This window comes from Trichomonas vaginalis, chromosome II (assembly GCF_026262505.1).
Source record: "Trichomonas vaginalis G3 chromosome II, whole genome shotgun sequence".
In the NCBI taxonomy this organism is placed as follows: domain Eukaryota; phylum Parabasalia; order Trichomonadida; family Trichomonadidae; genus Trichomonas; species Trichomonas vaginalis.
Window position 1 is genome coordinate 1,000,428 of NC_067204.1, and position 16,786 is coordinate 1,017,213.

The following is a 16,786-nucleotide window of genomic DNA, read 5'->3' on the forward strand; positions in this document are numbered from 1 at the left end:
ATAGAAATAATATGAAACCTGTCGCAAGCAATATCTACTGTTGTTGAAGAACCTTCTCCAAACTCACCTACGTTTCCATAAGAAACAGCAGTTGTATATTCGTAAGTTCCAGGAACTATTTCTGACCTTCTAATGGCATTGTCGCATTCGTTATACCATTCGGAAACATTTCCATTCATAGCATCCAAAACTGTTGGCGTTATATTCTGAGCGGCGTACATTTCATATGAGTAAAAATATAGAATAGTTGGATTATATGTCATAATAGAACCCACTCCGACCAAGCTTTACTTTCTTCCTGACTGAGTTTTTAACTCTTCTTTTTCCTTCATTGCCCTCTGCTTGAAGTTGTTGCATCTTTGCCTCATGTTCACCTAGTATGTTGTAAATTTCCCATGTCCTTTTTGCCTTTGGGCTCTGGTCGCCATCTCAGGTACCCTATATCCTAGAAAGAGTTTGTCATAGTTTGTATTTGAGTCTTCGCGTATTGTTTGCATGACTCTTTCCTGAGTTTCTGGTTCAAGCTCTTCAAACAGTGCCTGTCCATATGGAATAAGCTCGTTTCCAAATATATGTTTTTGTAGCCATTCTGGTTTTCTTTCCATGTTACCAACTATATCTTTTGTGAATGGGAAAGCTTTTACCCAATCTTTCAGTCTTGCGTCGTTTATTTCTGTAGTTGGTTTTATTTTGTCAAGGAACATGTTTTTCAATACTAACATTTCATTTGGTACTGTCCATTTGAGTTTTCTTAAATATTCATCCCTTCTCGATTCATCGTCTGCAAAGTAAGTTTTTATGACATTTTGTAAACTTTCGTTTGCAAGGTCATGTACAATAGGTTCTCTTCCTTCTCTGTCCATAACTTTCTTTCTAAACTCTTCACAAATATACCATCTCTATGGTTCTGTGTAGTTCTTTGAGATAAATGTTCTAGAACGTCAGGTGTTATATTTCCATCAGCCATGTTCATTTCATACTGGTCCAAAATATCTGCATGTTTTCATATCTTTCAATGCATTAAAGCCGCGCTGAAAATACCAGCTATATCTGGTTCACCATTCACTTCCATTGCGTCTACAACTTCTTGGAATTGTGGTTGTAAGTTTATGAACCACCTATCTGGATTAGCTTTATGACCCCATCTCATTGTAGTTCCATCGTCTGCAGAAACAAAAGTAGGTTTGTTTCCATCTTGGTTAGGTTCTGAATGAACTTTAAACAATGTTTCATTTCTATATGTTTTCTTGAAATTTAACCTTTTATTTTCACCGAGTTCATCCGAAGATTGAACGTTAAATGCTCGTAAGTAAAAAGGGTTGTTGTATTTGTGTACATTTTTTTTCAGTTCTTCCATTCTATGCTGGATATTTTCATCTGATGTTGGAGTCTTTTGTATGTCGGCAAACATTTTTCGATATTCTTCTACTATGTCAGCCGAATTTTTTTTAGACTCTTGGAAATATCCATATTCTCCGCATACTCTTGTTGAGGGTCAAGATTTTTTCGGCTGTTCCAAATCTTCATCTAGTTCTGTGAAGTTAGTTTCCAAAGGAGTGACTTGTTCGTTTCCTTCAGGCTCTTCTAGCTGTTGTTGCTGAACTATTTCTTCCATGTCTGGTTGTATCTGAACTTCTTCCTGTGGAGTTTCTTGTACCTCATCTGCTGGCATTTCATATATTCCGAGACCGTTTTCAACAATTTCCCTATCTACGTCATCCGCATTCATAAGCTTTTGTTCTTTCGTTCCGTCTCTATTTTTTACGCGTTTCATGACGAAAGTTGAATTGTCATTTAGCTCTGACATCAAATATCTCGGAGTAAATTCGTTCATGTCATTTGGATGATATGCTATTAAATCATATCCCTTAGCGAGCTTGTATTTTCCAGGTTTGAGATTATATCCGTTTTGGTGCTGAGCCATAAAGCTAAATAGGTTCGGGTCAGTATTTCCATCCTTGAACTTTCCAATAGCTTCTTTATATCTGTCACTAAAGTCAACAGTATCTGGGAAACCACACTCTTCTTTAAGCATTTTTAAGAATTCTTGGTTTCCTTGTTCTCTACTTCTTTTATGTCCTTGCTCTGTTTGTGGTTGTTGTTGTGCAGGGTTTTGAACTGTTGGTTGTTGTGCAGGGTTTTGAACTGTTGGTTGTTGTTGTGGTGCTGGATTTTGAACTGTTGGTTGTTGTGTTGGTTTTGGTGCATGCCTGTGTCTGTGTCCATGTGACGATGTAAATGTTCTAGGTAGTCCTGGTGCAGGTGCTTCTCTTGGAGGGTTTGGTGGTATATAAATTCCACCAGCTGGCACATATGTTCCATCTGCAGCGTAATGTCCTACCTGACTTTTCGTTCTTAAGAAAGCATTTACTAGGTCTGTTTTGGTCTGTTGTAACTCTTTTTCTTGACTTTTCACAACAGTTGCTCTAACGGCATCATAGGCACTTTGAACTGCCTGTCTCGTTGCTGCATCTGTTATTTTCGTCATATTTTGTGCTACTTCTTTTAACTCTTTGTCGAAACCTTCAGACTTCAGTTTCTTTCCAGATGAGAAGTCGTTCACTTGTTTCACCTTACTATGAAGAGCTTCGAAAGCGTTCTTAAAGTCAGCATTTGTTAAAGCTTCATTTGAACTGTCTTCATCCGCTTGTATTTTTGTCCTTATTGACCCTATAAGCTGGGCTGCTTTAGCGTTGGCTTGGGCATCTAACCAGTCATTGTTAGCTTTTATATATTCTGCGCTTTTCATTGCCTTTTGCATAGCCGCGTCGTTATTTTTACTTTCTTGTGCTAAGTTTTCATACTGTACGGTTTGGTTTTGCAACTGTAAAAGTTTTTCTGCCTTTACATTTGCTTCAACTTCTTTTTTATACTCATCGCTATCCATATATGTCTTCAGGGCTTTTTGTTTTATCTCTTCATCTTTCAGTACTTTATATTGAGTAGTATGGTTTTTCAAATTTATGACATCTTGTTCCATTTTTGCTACTTCTGTTGCTTTTTCTGACACTTTTTTCGCATATTCCTCTGTACTTAGTTCTTTCAGTTGTTCTTCTTTCTTCTTTTTCTCTACGTTTAACTCATTGAGTTTCTTTGTGTGTCTGTCATATTCTAGTTTCTTTTCGTTTTCACTTATTTGCTTCTGTATGTCTATGTTTGACTTTTTGACATCTGTTATTTGATTTTTGAGTGAACTCAAATTCATTTGACTTTGAGGGTTATAAGCTGTTCCGTCTGCAGCTCCACCATAGCCTGCCATTTCGCTAAAAGTGCCGCTCTTAAACCTCCACTCTGTGCACCAACAACTCGGTTTAAAAGCATAGGATTGCTTGACATTTGTTGCAACATAGTGGGGTCATTCAGCATTTGTTGTTGCAACTGTTGTTGTGGTGTCAGTTTTACTATTGGATGTTTCAATGCTCTCTTCCTCTTACGTATATTCTTACGTAGCTTACGTGGCATTTTAAGTGAAGTTAAAAGCGGTTTTTTGACAGATGTTTTATTGTGACTTCTTCGTAAAGACTTTGTTGAGATTTCTTCGTAAATGAGTGTAAATGACCCAAAAATATATTTTAGGGTAGAAGGGTATATCTAACCTCTTTTCTAACCTCTTTTCTACCCTCTTGAATTTTCATGAATTTCTTCGTAAATGTTTTGTCAAGACTTCTTCGTAAAGACTTTGTTGAGACTTCTTCGTAAAGACTTTGTTGAGACTTCTTCGTAAATGACCCAAAAATATATTTTAGGGTAGAAGGGTATATCTAACCTCTTTTCTAACCTCTTTTCTACCCTCTTGAATTTTCATGAATTTCTTCGTAAAGACTTTGTTAAGACTTCTTCGTAAAGACTTTGTTGAGACTTCTTCGTAAAGACTTTGTTGAGACTTCTTCGTAAAGACTTTGTCAAGACTTCATCGTAAAGACTTTGTTGAGATTTCTTCGTAAATGACCCTAGTAGTATATTTTTGGTGTAAATTTCATGAAAATTCAAGAGGTTAGAAAAGAGGTTAGATATACCCTTCTACCCTAAAATATATTTTTGGTGTAAATTTCATGAAAATTCAAGAGGTTAGAAAAGAGGTTAGATATACCCTTCTACCCTAAAATATATTTTTGGTGTAAATTTCATGAAAATTCAAGAGGGTAGAAAAGAGGTTAGAAAAGAGGTTAGATATACCCTTCTACCCTAAAATATATTTTTGGTGTAAATTTCATGAAAATTCAAGAGGGTAGAAAAGAGGTTAGAAAAGAGGTTAGATATACCCTTCTACCCTAAAATATATTTTTGGTGTAAATTTCATGAAAATTCTGAGTAAAATGACAGATGTTTATATGACACTTTCTCCGGTTTATAGGACCTCTCTCATATTCTAAACATCTTCGGGGGCTAGAAGGCACGAAGTGCCTGGAAGCCATCCCCCAAGAAAAAAAAACTTCATTATACTCATTCATCCTCAGGGCTAGAAGGCACGAAGTGCCTGGAAGCCCCACTACCTTTTTTTTTTTTTTTTTTTTTTTTTTTTTTTTTTGATATTCGCCGAAATATCACCTTGTTCAGGAAAATAATTATTTTTATTTTATCCATGGATATATTATCGTCTTCCAACGTAACCGGTAATATCAGCCGCGGTCCAATAACTAATTTTTTAAGACATCATAATATATTACACACATATTTTTTCATGCAAGAAACTATTTTCTAATATTAAACATTTAAAGCCATTGAATCAAGATTTTTTTAAAAAAAATCGATATTTTGATATGTGTTTCAATGTTTCAAAGTCTCCGAACTTTTATGAAATAATTTTAGTATAGTATAGTTCTTGGGCTTTCAAATAAACTGAAATTTATTTTTCTGAATTTAATGTTAATATAAAGCTATTTATAATTATTTTAGCGATAAATTATACCAAGTGATCGCTATTTATTTCAAAACATTAGGCGAAAAATTGATAATATTGGCTAAAAACTCAAATGGTAAATTATTTAATAAATAATAATTGATATTTCAGAGTCTACGCTTTGGCTTTGCGAAGCGACTGCAAAAATCTATTTGATATGTAGTTTGCCAAACATTCTTATTTGCTTCTTTGTCATCTTCAGCAGCATCAAGTGATCGGGTCATAAGTCTTGTTCCAACTGGCGCTGTGGAGCACTCACATCCGCCACAGTAGTCTCTACGATACGTTGATTCCCAAAGTGGGTTTAATTTGATAGAGCGGGTTTTAACAGAAGATGAAAGGAGCTCATCATCATCTGCAGAATCGGAGAATTCTTTGAATGTCCAGCCGTTTACGCCCTTGCAATAATCACGACGGTAGGTTGTATCCCAGAATGGATTCTTTTTAGCTGGAGCTGTTGAGGCTAAAGTAGCTGATGCTGCAGCCTTCTTGGCATTGGTTCCAGTGCCTTTTGTAGCTTGTGTTGTTGACATAGCAATAATTTTATGCCATGTAATCAATATCCTCTCAATTAGGAACTCGATTTTTTTTACGTAAATTGTATTAAATATTAATTCATTATTAATTTTTTTTGAAAAATATAATTAGCCCGAGACCGTTTTCCAGAAAAGCTATCGTTGATTTGACGATAACTATCAATTTGTGCTCACTTATTTGATTTTTCTAAAATATTTCAATTTATGTTGAACGTATTAACATTTTCCCCGTTCGTAAAAGAAACGATTATTGATTTATTTCTATGAGCTAATTCAATTTTGTGTCAAAATTTGAAATTGAAACATTATAATCATATGATATTATCATTTATTTTATTTTTTTCTATTTTGAAATGATAAGTGTTCGATTACTTACTTTTTTTTATCTCAAAGTTAAAATTCTGAAGCTTTTTTTATTAATTGTATTTATAAATTTAAGCTTAGAATTATTTAACTCAAAATTATGCAATTTCGATTCTTTTGTCTGATAAATTTTACGAAATCATTTGATAATTATTACTCGGGAATTATCATAAAAAACGATAAACTTATTATTAGAAATTAACTTCCGGATTAATTCAAATTTTCGAAAATTGTTATAGACCGAAAATAGATTTTTTCGGTTTTCTCTTCAAATAATTGAAAGAATGATACTATTATAGGTTTATTATATTATATAGCATATAATCATGCTATAGCCGAAAATTATAAGTTTTGAGAAGATTGAATATAACACAAATAAATTTGAATGTAAGTTAAATTGCTTGTTTGTTTTTTAATAGCTATTTAATGAGAATCCAATATTGCAAAATTCAAATTGAATGATTGAAAGAACAGAAAAAGTCATTCTTTTCAATTTCGAATATGTTTCATTGTATTTATAATTATATGGCAAATAAGATATTTAAACTTAATTTTTGAAGGAAAATTCACAAAATTGAATAAATTCAAATAATTTTTATTCAAAAATAAACTAGTTATTTGAGTTTATTACTAATTATCTATTCAAACTACAAAGTTTGTAATTTAAAATATTTGTGAGATCAGATTGAATTAATTCAAGGTTCTTTTCAATTAATATTAATGACCATATTACGCATTTTCGAACATTCTAAACCAAATATATAAAAATGGGAGACGAATGTTAAATTTGCTAGACATGGGGGAGTTGTCTGCAAAGTTTTAGCTCTTATCTCTAACAAAAAATTAATTTTTTAAAAAAAAGACCGAATACGTTTCACAGCGAGAAAAAAAATAAAAGGCAAGATAGAATTTTCTAGACATAAAGAAGTTGTTTACCGAGTTTTAGCTCTTATCTCTAACAAAAAATTAATTTTTAAAAAAAAGACCGAATACGTTTCACAGCGAGAAAAAATAAAAGGCAAGATAGAATTTTCTAGACATAAAGAAGTTGTTTACCGAGTTTTAGCTCTTATCTCTAACAAAAAATTAATTTTTAAAAAAAAGACCGAATACGTTTCACAGCGAGAAAAAAATAAAAGGCAAGATAGAATTTTCTAGACATAAAGAAGTTTGTTTACCGAGTTTTAGCTCTTATCTCTAACAAAAAATTAATTTTTAAAAAAAAGACCGAATACGTTTCACAGCGAGAAAAAAATAAAACTGTACACTGATTTTAATTTTCATTTTCAGTCACTTTACTTATTATTTTTTTCTTTTTTTCATTTAATAAATTATTTAATATTACGTTTATTTACGTTACCATTTTCTTTATTCTTTTGAATTCCATACTAGACACTTATAGAATATTTTGATTGTTAACGTACTTCATTAGAATGAATCCTTACAAAGGGTATGTCGATCGAATTTACCTAATTGGTATTTCCAATCAGATTGAAGAAGGTAAAATGACATGGGAAGAAGCTTGCACCCATGTTCCCATCGCCCCAACCCTTCAATCAAATGATTTCAAATATTTAGATGTTTCAAAATCTTTTTTACAAAATCAATTTAGCTTACAGAATATCCCATTGCCTAAAGGCAAGAAAGGTCGTAGGGTCAATCCCTACGACCAAATCAAAGCTCTTGCTGTGATACATGACCACTGGCCTTTCCCTGTGGTCAAACAAAACAATGGAAACGTTTGAAATTACAACAAATTGATGTATCTTATAGAGAAGTACGCAGATACTTCAAAGAAAATCATTTCACCAAGACGCGATTAGAGCATGCCGGGCCAGAAACAGCAGTAAGATATTGGGCGCTTTCACCCAATCTTATCTGGCACGCAGATGTTCATTATTTTAGGGGTGTTCGTGGCCAGTATATTTATGGCATAATCGACAATTTTAGCCGCAAAGTCCTAGCGTGTATACAAATACCAGATATGCTGGCAGCGACGACAGCGAACGTTGCAGCTTCCGCCTTCATTGAATTTGGCGCCCCTTATTGTTTCTGGACCGACAACGGTTCAGAAAATAGGGGCGCCTTTCAAGATCTACTTGATCTTTGGGGCGTCCAATGGCGGCATACAGACTCTCATTCTCCCTACCAAAATGGGAAGATTGAGAGATTCTGGCCGACATTGGAGCGCTGCCAAAGCATTCAAGCTATTCCTGCCTTTATTTGGGAGTACAATAATAACACACTGCATGAAGATCTCCCAATTAATCCATTAACTGGAACAAATTACACGCCAAATCAAATGTATCAGCTGAAACCGAAATACACAAATGCAGATACAGAAAGGTTGTGGCAAATATGAGATACAGATACAGGCATGACCGCTGTTGACACATTCACAGCGTAATAATAAACATAATTTTTTAATTTCATTTTTAACAAGTTTTTTTAAATGTATGTAATGAATAATTCATTAGAATATGATAATGCACATTGTAACAGAATAGAACAATCACCAAATTTTTTTTCGAAATTAAAAAATAAAAGTAAAAAGTATAAAGTAATCTAACCAAAAAAGACATTTAAAAGAATTTTGGAAAAAACAGAATAAGGATAATGATATTATTTTAGATACACAATCGATGTACTGAAGAATAATCCGGTAAAATGATGATATAAAATTAGATTATTTTACAAGTAGCTAAAAGAATAAAACTATAATATAAAATAAATGAAGTTTAATGAAACAATAAAGGTTAAATAATAATAAAGATTTTTATTTTATATCAGTATTGAGAAGAAGTAACAACTGACACTTGGTAGACAACTTCTTTATGTCTAGAAAATTCTATCTTGCCTTTTATTTTTTTCTCGCTGTGAAACGTATTCGGCTTTTTTTTAAAAATTAATTTTTTGTTAGAGATAAGAGCTAAAACTCGGTAAACAACTTCTTTATGTCTAGAAAATTCTATCTTGCCTTTTATTTTTTTCTCGCTGTGAAACGTATTCGGTCTTTTTTTAAAAATTAATTTTTTGTTAGAGATAAGAGCTAAAACTCGGTAAACAACTTCTTTATGTCTAGAAAATTCTATCTTGCCTTTTATTTTTTTCTCGCTGTGAAACGTATTCGGTCTTTTTTTAAAAATTAATTTTTTGTTAGAGATAAGAGCTAAAACTCGGTAAACAACTTCTTTATGTCTAGAAAATTCTATCTTGCCTTTTATTTTTTTCTCGCTGTGAAACGTATTCGGTCTTTTTTTTAAAAATTAATTTTTTGTTAGAGATAAGAGCTAAAACTCGGTAAACAACTTCTTTATGTCTAGAAAATTCTATCTTGCCTTTTATTTTTTTCTCGCTGTGAAACGTATTCGGTCTTTTTTTTTAAAAATTAATTTTTTGTTAGAGATAAGAGCTAAAACTTTGCAGACAACTCCCCCATGTCTAGCAAATTTAACATTCGTCTCCCATTTTTATATATTTGGTTTAGAATGTTCGAAAATGCGTAATATGGTCATTAATATTAATTGAAAAGAACCTTGAATTAATTCAATCTGATCTCACAAAATATTTTAAATTACAAACTTTGTAGTTTGAATAGATAATTAGTAATAAACTCAAATAACTAGTTTATTTTTGAATAAAAATTATTTGAATTTATTCAATTTTGTGAATTTTCCTTCAAAAATTAAGTTTAAATATCTTATTTGCCATATAATTATAAATACAATGAAACATATTCGAAATTGAAAAGAATGACTTTTTCTGTTCTTTCAATCATTCAATTTGAATTTTGCAATATTGGATTTCTCATTAAATAGCTATTAAAAACAACAAGCAATTTAACTTACATTCAAATTTATTTGTGTTATATTCAATCTTCTCAAAACTTATAATTTTCGGCTATAGCATGATTATATGCTATATAATATAATAAACCTATAATAGTATCATTCTTTCAATTATTTGAAGAGAAAACCGAAAAAATCTATTTTCGGTCTATAACAATTTTCGAAAGATGTCGATAATTGTGATAAATTTTATCTTAGACCATGGTTTAAGATTATTGAATATATCAAGATATGTGATAAATCATCTTATTTTTATATGAATAAAAATGGATAGATAAAACAATCAGAATACGACCAATGCTTATCTCGAAATTTATAAATCCAAAAAAAATTTAAAATTTAATTTAAAACTGGTCATTACTAAAATTGAATATCCCACCCGAGAAACTTGCAAAATATAAGCAAAGATTCGAGGAACTAGATGTAGATAACACAGGACTCTTATCAAGAGAGTCTGTTGCACAAATACTAGATGATGAATCTGACGAATTAGAAAAATTAATGATAATTATTCTCTTCGAAAAATATGATATAGATCATAATGGAAAAATAGACTTTCAGGAATACTTAAATTTCTGCTCCGAAATGCATCAACTCACTGAAAAGGAAATATTAAGAACTATATTCGACTTTTGTGACAAAGATCATAATGAAAAACTTGATGTAGATGAAATTATAATGCTTGGTTCTCAAATGGGTAAAAAAGTTACGAAATCAGACGCTTGGGCAACCATTCGTCAGTTTGATATTAACAATGACAATACGATTGATTTTAATGAATTTTGTGCCATTATAGAAGATTAATTATACTTCGATATATGTTTTTATTTTGTTTTAAATATTTATATTATTTTAGCTCAAACAACCGTTTTAATTTTAATAAGTTTTCCTATCAACTTTAATCATTTCCTATTTGTAAGTTTAATTTGATCACTTTATAAAATTATATAAAATCAAAACGTCATTTGATAAGCCATTGAGAGCAATAGAAAATATGAACTATTGTCGGCATCAACAAACTCTTTTCAAAAAAAAAAAAAGTTATCAAAGTTTTTATTAAATAGAACAAACAATTATTAATTTAATAATATTAATTTTCAGTCTCCGGAATTGACAACAACTCATATATTTTTTCGTTTCTCATTTTTGAGGCTTTGGCAGCCAAACTGAAGAGAATGGCCAAAACAAGACATAAAACTGATAATACAAATATGGATGCAAAGGATGCCTTATCAACCAAACTTTGTTCAATATTTGAACCGCAATTCATTGTAAAAACATATTTCATTTGAAAGATACCTGTTCCAATAATACTATTTTCAGATAATATAACCCCTGTTTTATTAACAGCTTCGAGAGGAGACTCAAATGTGCAGTATCTAAGAGTAAGTTTGCCATTTCCACATTGAATCCTTGTCTTACTTCCACATTTCGAGACAATAAGAAAAGAATGAATGAATTCATCAACATAATAATACCCAATATTTTGTTGATTAATTCCATTGACAATGCTCCAATTACCGGCATTTGCTACATTAGACTGTTTATTAATAACGATTTGGTATAGTGAGGATCCGTCTACACAAGTATTGTTATTCGCTTGAAAAAAGTACACAGTACATATTGTTTCTCCACGAATTGAGAAAATAGGGGTTTTATAGCAAGTAGAGCATGATTGGTTGGTAGTCTCAACCATAATATCGCTAGATATTGCAAATGAATTTGATTGCGAATCTGAGTATGAATCTGGACAAAAATGGAAAGATGTTCTGTTCATTATTGTAAACATGTTGCTTGAATGTAAGAAAAAACCTTGCCCTGATTGGATTGTTGTACATTTCGTAAAACAATTTTCGATAAATTTCGATGTTCCTGAGCAACCTTTAACTAATATTGCTCCACCATTAGAGTATTTATTAGATGTGGAACATTTATAAAAAGTTGACTTTTTGATTTTCAAATTTCCATTTATTTCATCAAAAAATATGGCTCCACCGCCATATTTTGAATTGGTATGACAATTGACAAAGTAACAATTGACAAAAGTATGATTTGGCTCTGAATTGATATGAATTTGTTTCGAAATATATTTGTTAAGACCTCTACTTGCTGATATAGTAACTGCAGAATCAAGAGAATTCCTAAATTCCGAATTTTGTATATCGATAAGCGTATTTTGAGTTGCTGCAAATATGAAGGATTGACTTGAACGAGAGAAAACAGAATGAGATAGCTTGAATTCGTGTTTATTATATCGAGGTTCTAGCATTATTGGAGGCATGCTTTGAAATTTTTTGAAAATTAAATGAACAATCGAAACATTCATAACAATTGACTCAAATTCGTTTGAAATAATATATATACACCATTGTCAAGGCAGCTCTCATATGTATTTATCAGAGAATATAAAATATTATTCAAATTATAATTTATTCATAAACTATATAATAAAAAACAAAAAATATAATATAATATAATTAACTTACATTAAAGTGAATTACTGTTGGCTCTTTGAATCCAAAGATCTCATAGAGAGGTAAAGGGAAGATTCACCTCTCTTATTCTTTGCCTTAGCATATATATCATCCATATTAATGCCAAACTCATTAGCCAAATTCTGAATTGTCTGATCATTTACATTATCATCGATATTATTAAGAACTGAAATTTTCTGCATAAGTTCCAACTTATCATTTTGTAATTGTCTTCTCTTTCTTTCATTTGCTCTTCTTTCCAAGGCTTGTTGTTGCTGTTGTAATTCAATCTGTCTGATTCTTTCTTCAAATTTATCTTTAAGTGCTTGTTTTTCTGCCTCTTTTCTTCTTTCGTTTCTTTGAGCAATTTGTGCTCTGATTTCATTATGCAGTCTGATGGCAATAGCTTTCTCTTGCCTCTGTAATTCAGCTTTTTCTCTTGCTGACTCTGTTCTTTGTTCTGCATCTTTGAGTTTCTGAAGGATTTCTTGGCTTCTTTTTTCCTCTTGTTTCTTGATTTGTTCCATTTTCTCTTTGATTTTGACTTGGTTCTGCGAATATCCTTGTTGAGCTTCCATAATTTTGATCATCCTTTCGTGCTCTAATTGCCTGCATCTTCTCTCTGCGTCTTCCATACTTTGGAGAAGTTTTCTGTTGAGTTCATCTCTTCTTTTGTCCAAACTTTCTCTGGCTGAGTGGAATTTTTCGATTTTCTCTTTTTCTTTTTGCTGAAATTCCCTTCTTATTTTCTGTTTCTCTGCCTCATATGCTTCTATATTCTGTTGTGCTCTTAAATCTTTTTCTTGCGCTAATTTAAGTCTCCTCATTGCCTCTTCTTCTGTCCTCTTTTGGATCCGTCTTTTTACTTCTTCTTGTTGCCTCATTCGTTCTTCTCTTTCAATTGCCATTCTTTGAGCTTCTTCTTGAAGCATTTCTTGTCTCCTTTGTTCTCTCATTTCGGCTTCTTTCTGTTTCTCAAGAATTTGATCTCTTCGCTTCTCTTCAATTTCTGCAATCTTTTGGATTCTTTGTTCAGCTTTCTCTTTACGAATTCGCTCGTTTTCTTTGGCTTCCGCCTGCCTTCTTTTTGCTTCTTCTTCTAGATATTCTTTGTGCTTAAGTTCTTTTTCATATGCAATCCTCTTTGCCTCTTCTTCTTGAAGTTGCTTCGCTTTTTCTTTCTCAAGCAAGTCTTGTTGTCTCTTCCTTTGCCATTCGGCTTCTTCAGCAGCCTTTTTGGCTGCAGCTTCTTCTCTTTGTTTCTGTTTTTCGAGCTCTCTTTGCTCACAAATTTTTTGTTCCTCGGCTCTTTGCCGTTGAAGAACAATATTGTAAAGGAGCTGCTCAACTTCTCGTTTCTGTCGTTTTTGAATTGCTTCAACTTGACGCTGATCTTCTTTTGAAACAGATCCAGTTACTGACTTAAGTTCAGAATCAGTATTTCCTTTCTCCTGATCAGCTTTTACAAGCTCTTCACGTTTAGCTGTGACTTCTGCAATTAAAGCGTCTTTATTCTCAATTAATTTGTCACGAACTTGCTTTCTAATTCTTGGATTATGTGAATATGTATTTAGCTGAGACTCTGTCGGATATTGCAATTCTTCTGGAGTTAATCCACACAACATTATTGCCTGAACTGAATATTTTTCGGTAAAATCAGGTGGTTGAGTTGGATCAAATGTAAGAATAGAGTTTCCTTGTGGGCGTGAGACACGTGCTGACTGAGCTACGGGCTCTCTTGTGACATTTCCAGAAAATCTAACATCCTGAACAATTTCTTTTTCTGATAATTGTGGCTTAGTCCTTCCATGATTTCTAGGTGCACGAACAAACTTAACTGGATTTGTAAATTTATTTTTAAGCGTATTAGTTTCTTCATCTTGATTTGATGTTGATTGAGTGGTACTATCTCTTGTTTTTGGTGGTTCAACTGGATGTTCTTCGCTTTTATTCAGCGTTGGCTTTGGAAGATTTAAAGGTGTTGGGGATGGACGTTTAACAGGTCCAGATTGTAGAACATTATTGCTTTGCTTACCTTTATTCGAGTTATTAGAGGGAATATTTGGACAATTTCCATTGGAAGCAGATGATTGATCTGCTATTTTTAGATTTTGCTTGTTAGTTTTATTTGAAATTTGTTCATTGTCTTTCAAACCTTGTGTTTCTTTTTCTGAATTGTTAGTCTTAGCAGTGGATAAAGACATACTTTTCAGAAAATTAAAGAATATCAACGAAATTTAACGTCATTCTCTGAAAATCAAAATCATTTGAAAAATCATAGATTTGTTAATTATGACAGATTACATATTCAATGATTTGGAAATTTCTTTTTTGAACATTATTCAAAAGTGTCAATAATTTTTTTGGGAAAAACAAGTTGATACAAGTTATCTGCATATCGGTAATATTGAAGGTAGGTCTGAGGTTTTTTAGATAGCTGTTGTCCATTAATTATATATTTTCTGATTATGTTTCAAAAATACTATAATAAATCTTTGAATTGTTTATCTTTTTTATTTCGGTCTTCATGAAGATAAATATGGATAATAAAGATATAATATAGGTTGTATTCGCATTTCAAACATAATTACCTAGATATATTCTATCCTTATATAGATATTTAAAAGTTTAAAATTATATTCTAACAATAATATTTATTCAGAGTATGATTAACAACCATAAACATTATACGAACTATCATATGATGTTGAATGTTTCACCAAGTGAGAAAATTACCTTAACTCTCTTGTACTTCAGTCTTTCATCAATTTTGGCTTGGTTAATATCACAGTCTGGATGGATCTCCTTCCATGTAGGAACCCCAAAATTTTGATAATAGCAATAATATCCTGTTTGTCCCCAGTAAGGATTAGAACTTATTGGATCAATAATGTTTCCTTCGCCCTTCCTATTTCCGCTTACAAATTTGATTGTTGTTCCATCAGTCATGATATTGGAAGAATATTTGCAGCTGTAGAGCTCTACAGTTGCATCTTCACTTTTAATATCTTTTTTGATATTTCCAATAAAGTATGAATCTTCAACTTGAACTAAATTTGAATCTTCAGCCAGTAAACCAATTCCATTATTATAAGCAAAAACACATGATCTTATATTTATATTTTCACCTCTCACATAAAGTGCTTGTGTTTCATGCTTGTTATACATAAATTCACAAAATTGAATTTTATCATACGGCTTAATTATATTTATTGCAGAGAATTTAGGGGAGCAATTAGAGATATTAGAGTACTGAACACTTGCATTTTCTGTATCAATAGTTGTATTATCTGTGTAACTCTCTGAACATGTTGAAACAGATAAAAATGAAATCAAGGCAGTGCTATTTTGATATAAGAATAAGTTCGATAATGATGAATGACATTTATAACCACATACTTTTGAAATTGATAAATTTCCAATACAGAACACTGCAAGACCAAATGAGGATCCTCTGATATTATTGAATGTAGATGATGCAATGTCAATGTTTGTAGATTGTTGGTTTACCATAATCACATGCTTGCTTTCCAGGGTATAAGTAATGTCTCTAAAATAGACATCTTTAACGGTATAAGTATTTTCTGTTACTTCAAAGCTTTCAGTCCCTGTAATTTCTTGATCATAAAGGCTAATAACCAATAAATGATGCATTATTAATGATTTGAGAAAATAAATTCTCTACCGGAGAAAAATTTGAGTATTCGCAAAATTTGAATTATTATATGATAAATAAGATATATATTCATATTTTCTTTTTGTATGATAAACTTTCTTTGTTTCAAATTGAATTAATACTCGTAAATCATACTATTTAAAAACCGTTTCTAATGTCAAAATATTTGATTGTTTTGGGAAACATAAAAAAGGGGTTACACCAAAAGGGGGTGAAATTATTTTCTAGACCAAAAAAGTGGCACCTGAGTATATTGTTTCTGCTTTATCTGATCATTGAAACGGAATCGATCCACGTCATTAGTATAAAACAATGATATACTAGGAACTAAATATATTAATATTGCAAAAATCCAATTATTCGATGTTCAACTCATCAAAACTTGCATTAAAGTTGATACCTTTACTTTTTCGAAATATTATAACAGTAGCAACCTTACATATTACCAATGATAGCCAAAGTACTATTTTGACAATATAAATTTAAAACGATATTGAAACAGCAGATTGACTATTCTTACTGATATAGTATTATGCATACTATCAGGTGGTAAAATCACAAATATCTTGGCTTAACTTCCATTTGATTATGAGATACAGATCTTATGTTGTTTGTTCTGGAGTAATAGTCACTAACTGATAAAATGATTATGATGGTAAGTCTAAATGTGCGAGTTTAATACATATTTTATTCAGATTTATTATCAAAATGCAAATCACAATTTATAACTAGAACTTACCTGTGAATAAAATCATGATATTATTGATTATTTTCTAGACATTTCCCATGGCTTCTAAACATGTGAAGCAAACCCTTAGTTTGAACAAGAAATATTTTTATATTGCTAACAATAGTTGGTTATCTATATAGGACTCTAAATTACATTTGGTTGTAAACTATTGCTGATTTAAGATTTTGGAAAATATGCTTCTTCTCTATATCATTGAAAAATAATTATTTCATTTTGCTGTATAATTGACATATTTTAG

At 31.5% G+C, this 16,786-nt stretch overlaps 5 protein-coding genes across 5 annotated transcripts, besides 3 other annotated features; all 5 read right to left on the reverse strand.

Moving 5' to 3' along the window:
- Positions 1–4,524: part of a mobile genetic element that runs on past the window's edge.
- Positions 1,806–2,887, reverse strand: TVAGG3_0463910 (protein of unknown function, DUF4106 family; the record flags this gene model as incomplete). Its single annotated transcript, XM_051235197.1, has 1 exon — positions 1,806–2,887. A coding segment is annotated over one exon (1,082 nt), but the record flags the coding sequence as incomplete, so codon positions are not given.
- A 250-nt stretch (positions 4,525–4,774) lies between the features above and the next one.
- TVAGG3_0463920 (uncharacterized protein) lies at positions 4,775–5,443 on the reverse strand (the record flags this gene model as incomplete). The annotated part of the gene is made up of 1 exon (XM_001322101.1): positions 5,008–5,433. One exon carries the CDS (start codon positions 5,431–5,433, stop codon positions 5,008–5,010), a length of 426 nt encoding a protein of 141 aa, XP_001322136.1.
- Positions 5,444–6,032: 589 nt separating this feature from the next.
- Positions 6,033–6,871: a mobile genetic element.
- A 2,089-nt stretch (positions 6,872–8,960) lies between these two features.
- Positions 8,961–9,802: a mobile genetic element.
- Positions 9,803–9,970: 168 nt separating this feature from the next.
- TVAGG3_0463950 (uncharacterized protein) lies at positions 9,971–12,021 on the reverse strand (the record flags this gene model as incomplete). The annotated part of the gene is made up of 1 exon (XM_001322100.1): positions 10,738–11,928. One exon carries the CDS (start codon positions 11,926–11,928, stop codon positions 10,738–10,740), a length of 1,191 nt encoding a protein of 396 aa, XP_001322135.1.
- Positions 12,022–12,076: 55 nt separating this feature from the next.
- On the reverse strand, positions 12,077–14,340 carry TVAGG3_0463960 (uncharacterized protein; the record flags this gene model as incomplete). Its single annotated transcript, XM_001322099.1, has 1 exon — positions 12,145–14,325. One exon carries the CDS (start codon positions 14,323–14,325, stop codon positions 12,145–12,147), a length of 2,181 nt encoding a protein of 726 aa, XP_001322134.1.
- Positions 14,341–14,435: 95 nt separating this feature from the next.
- On the reverse strand, positions 14,436–15,918 carry TVAGG3_0463970 (pectin lyase-like family; the record flags this gene model as incomplete). Its single annotated transcript, XM_001322098.1, has 1 exon — positions 14,819–15,775. The coding sequence occupies one exon, from the start codon at positions 15,773–15,775 to the stop codon at positions 14,819–14,821; it is 957 nt and encodes a 318-aa protein (XP_001322133.1).
- Between the last annotated feature and the right edge of the window lie 868 nt (positions 15,919–16,786).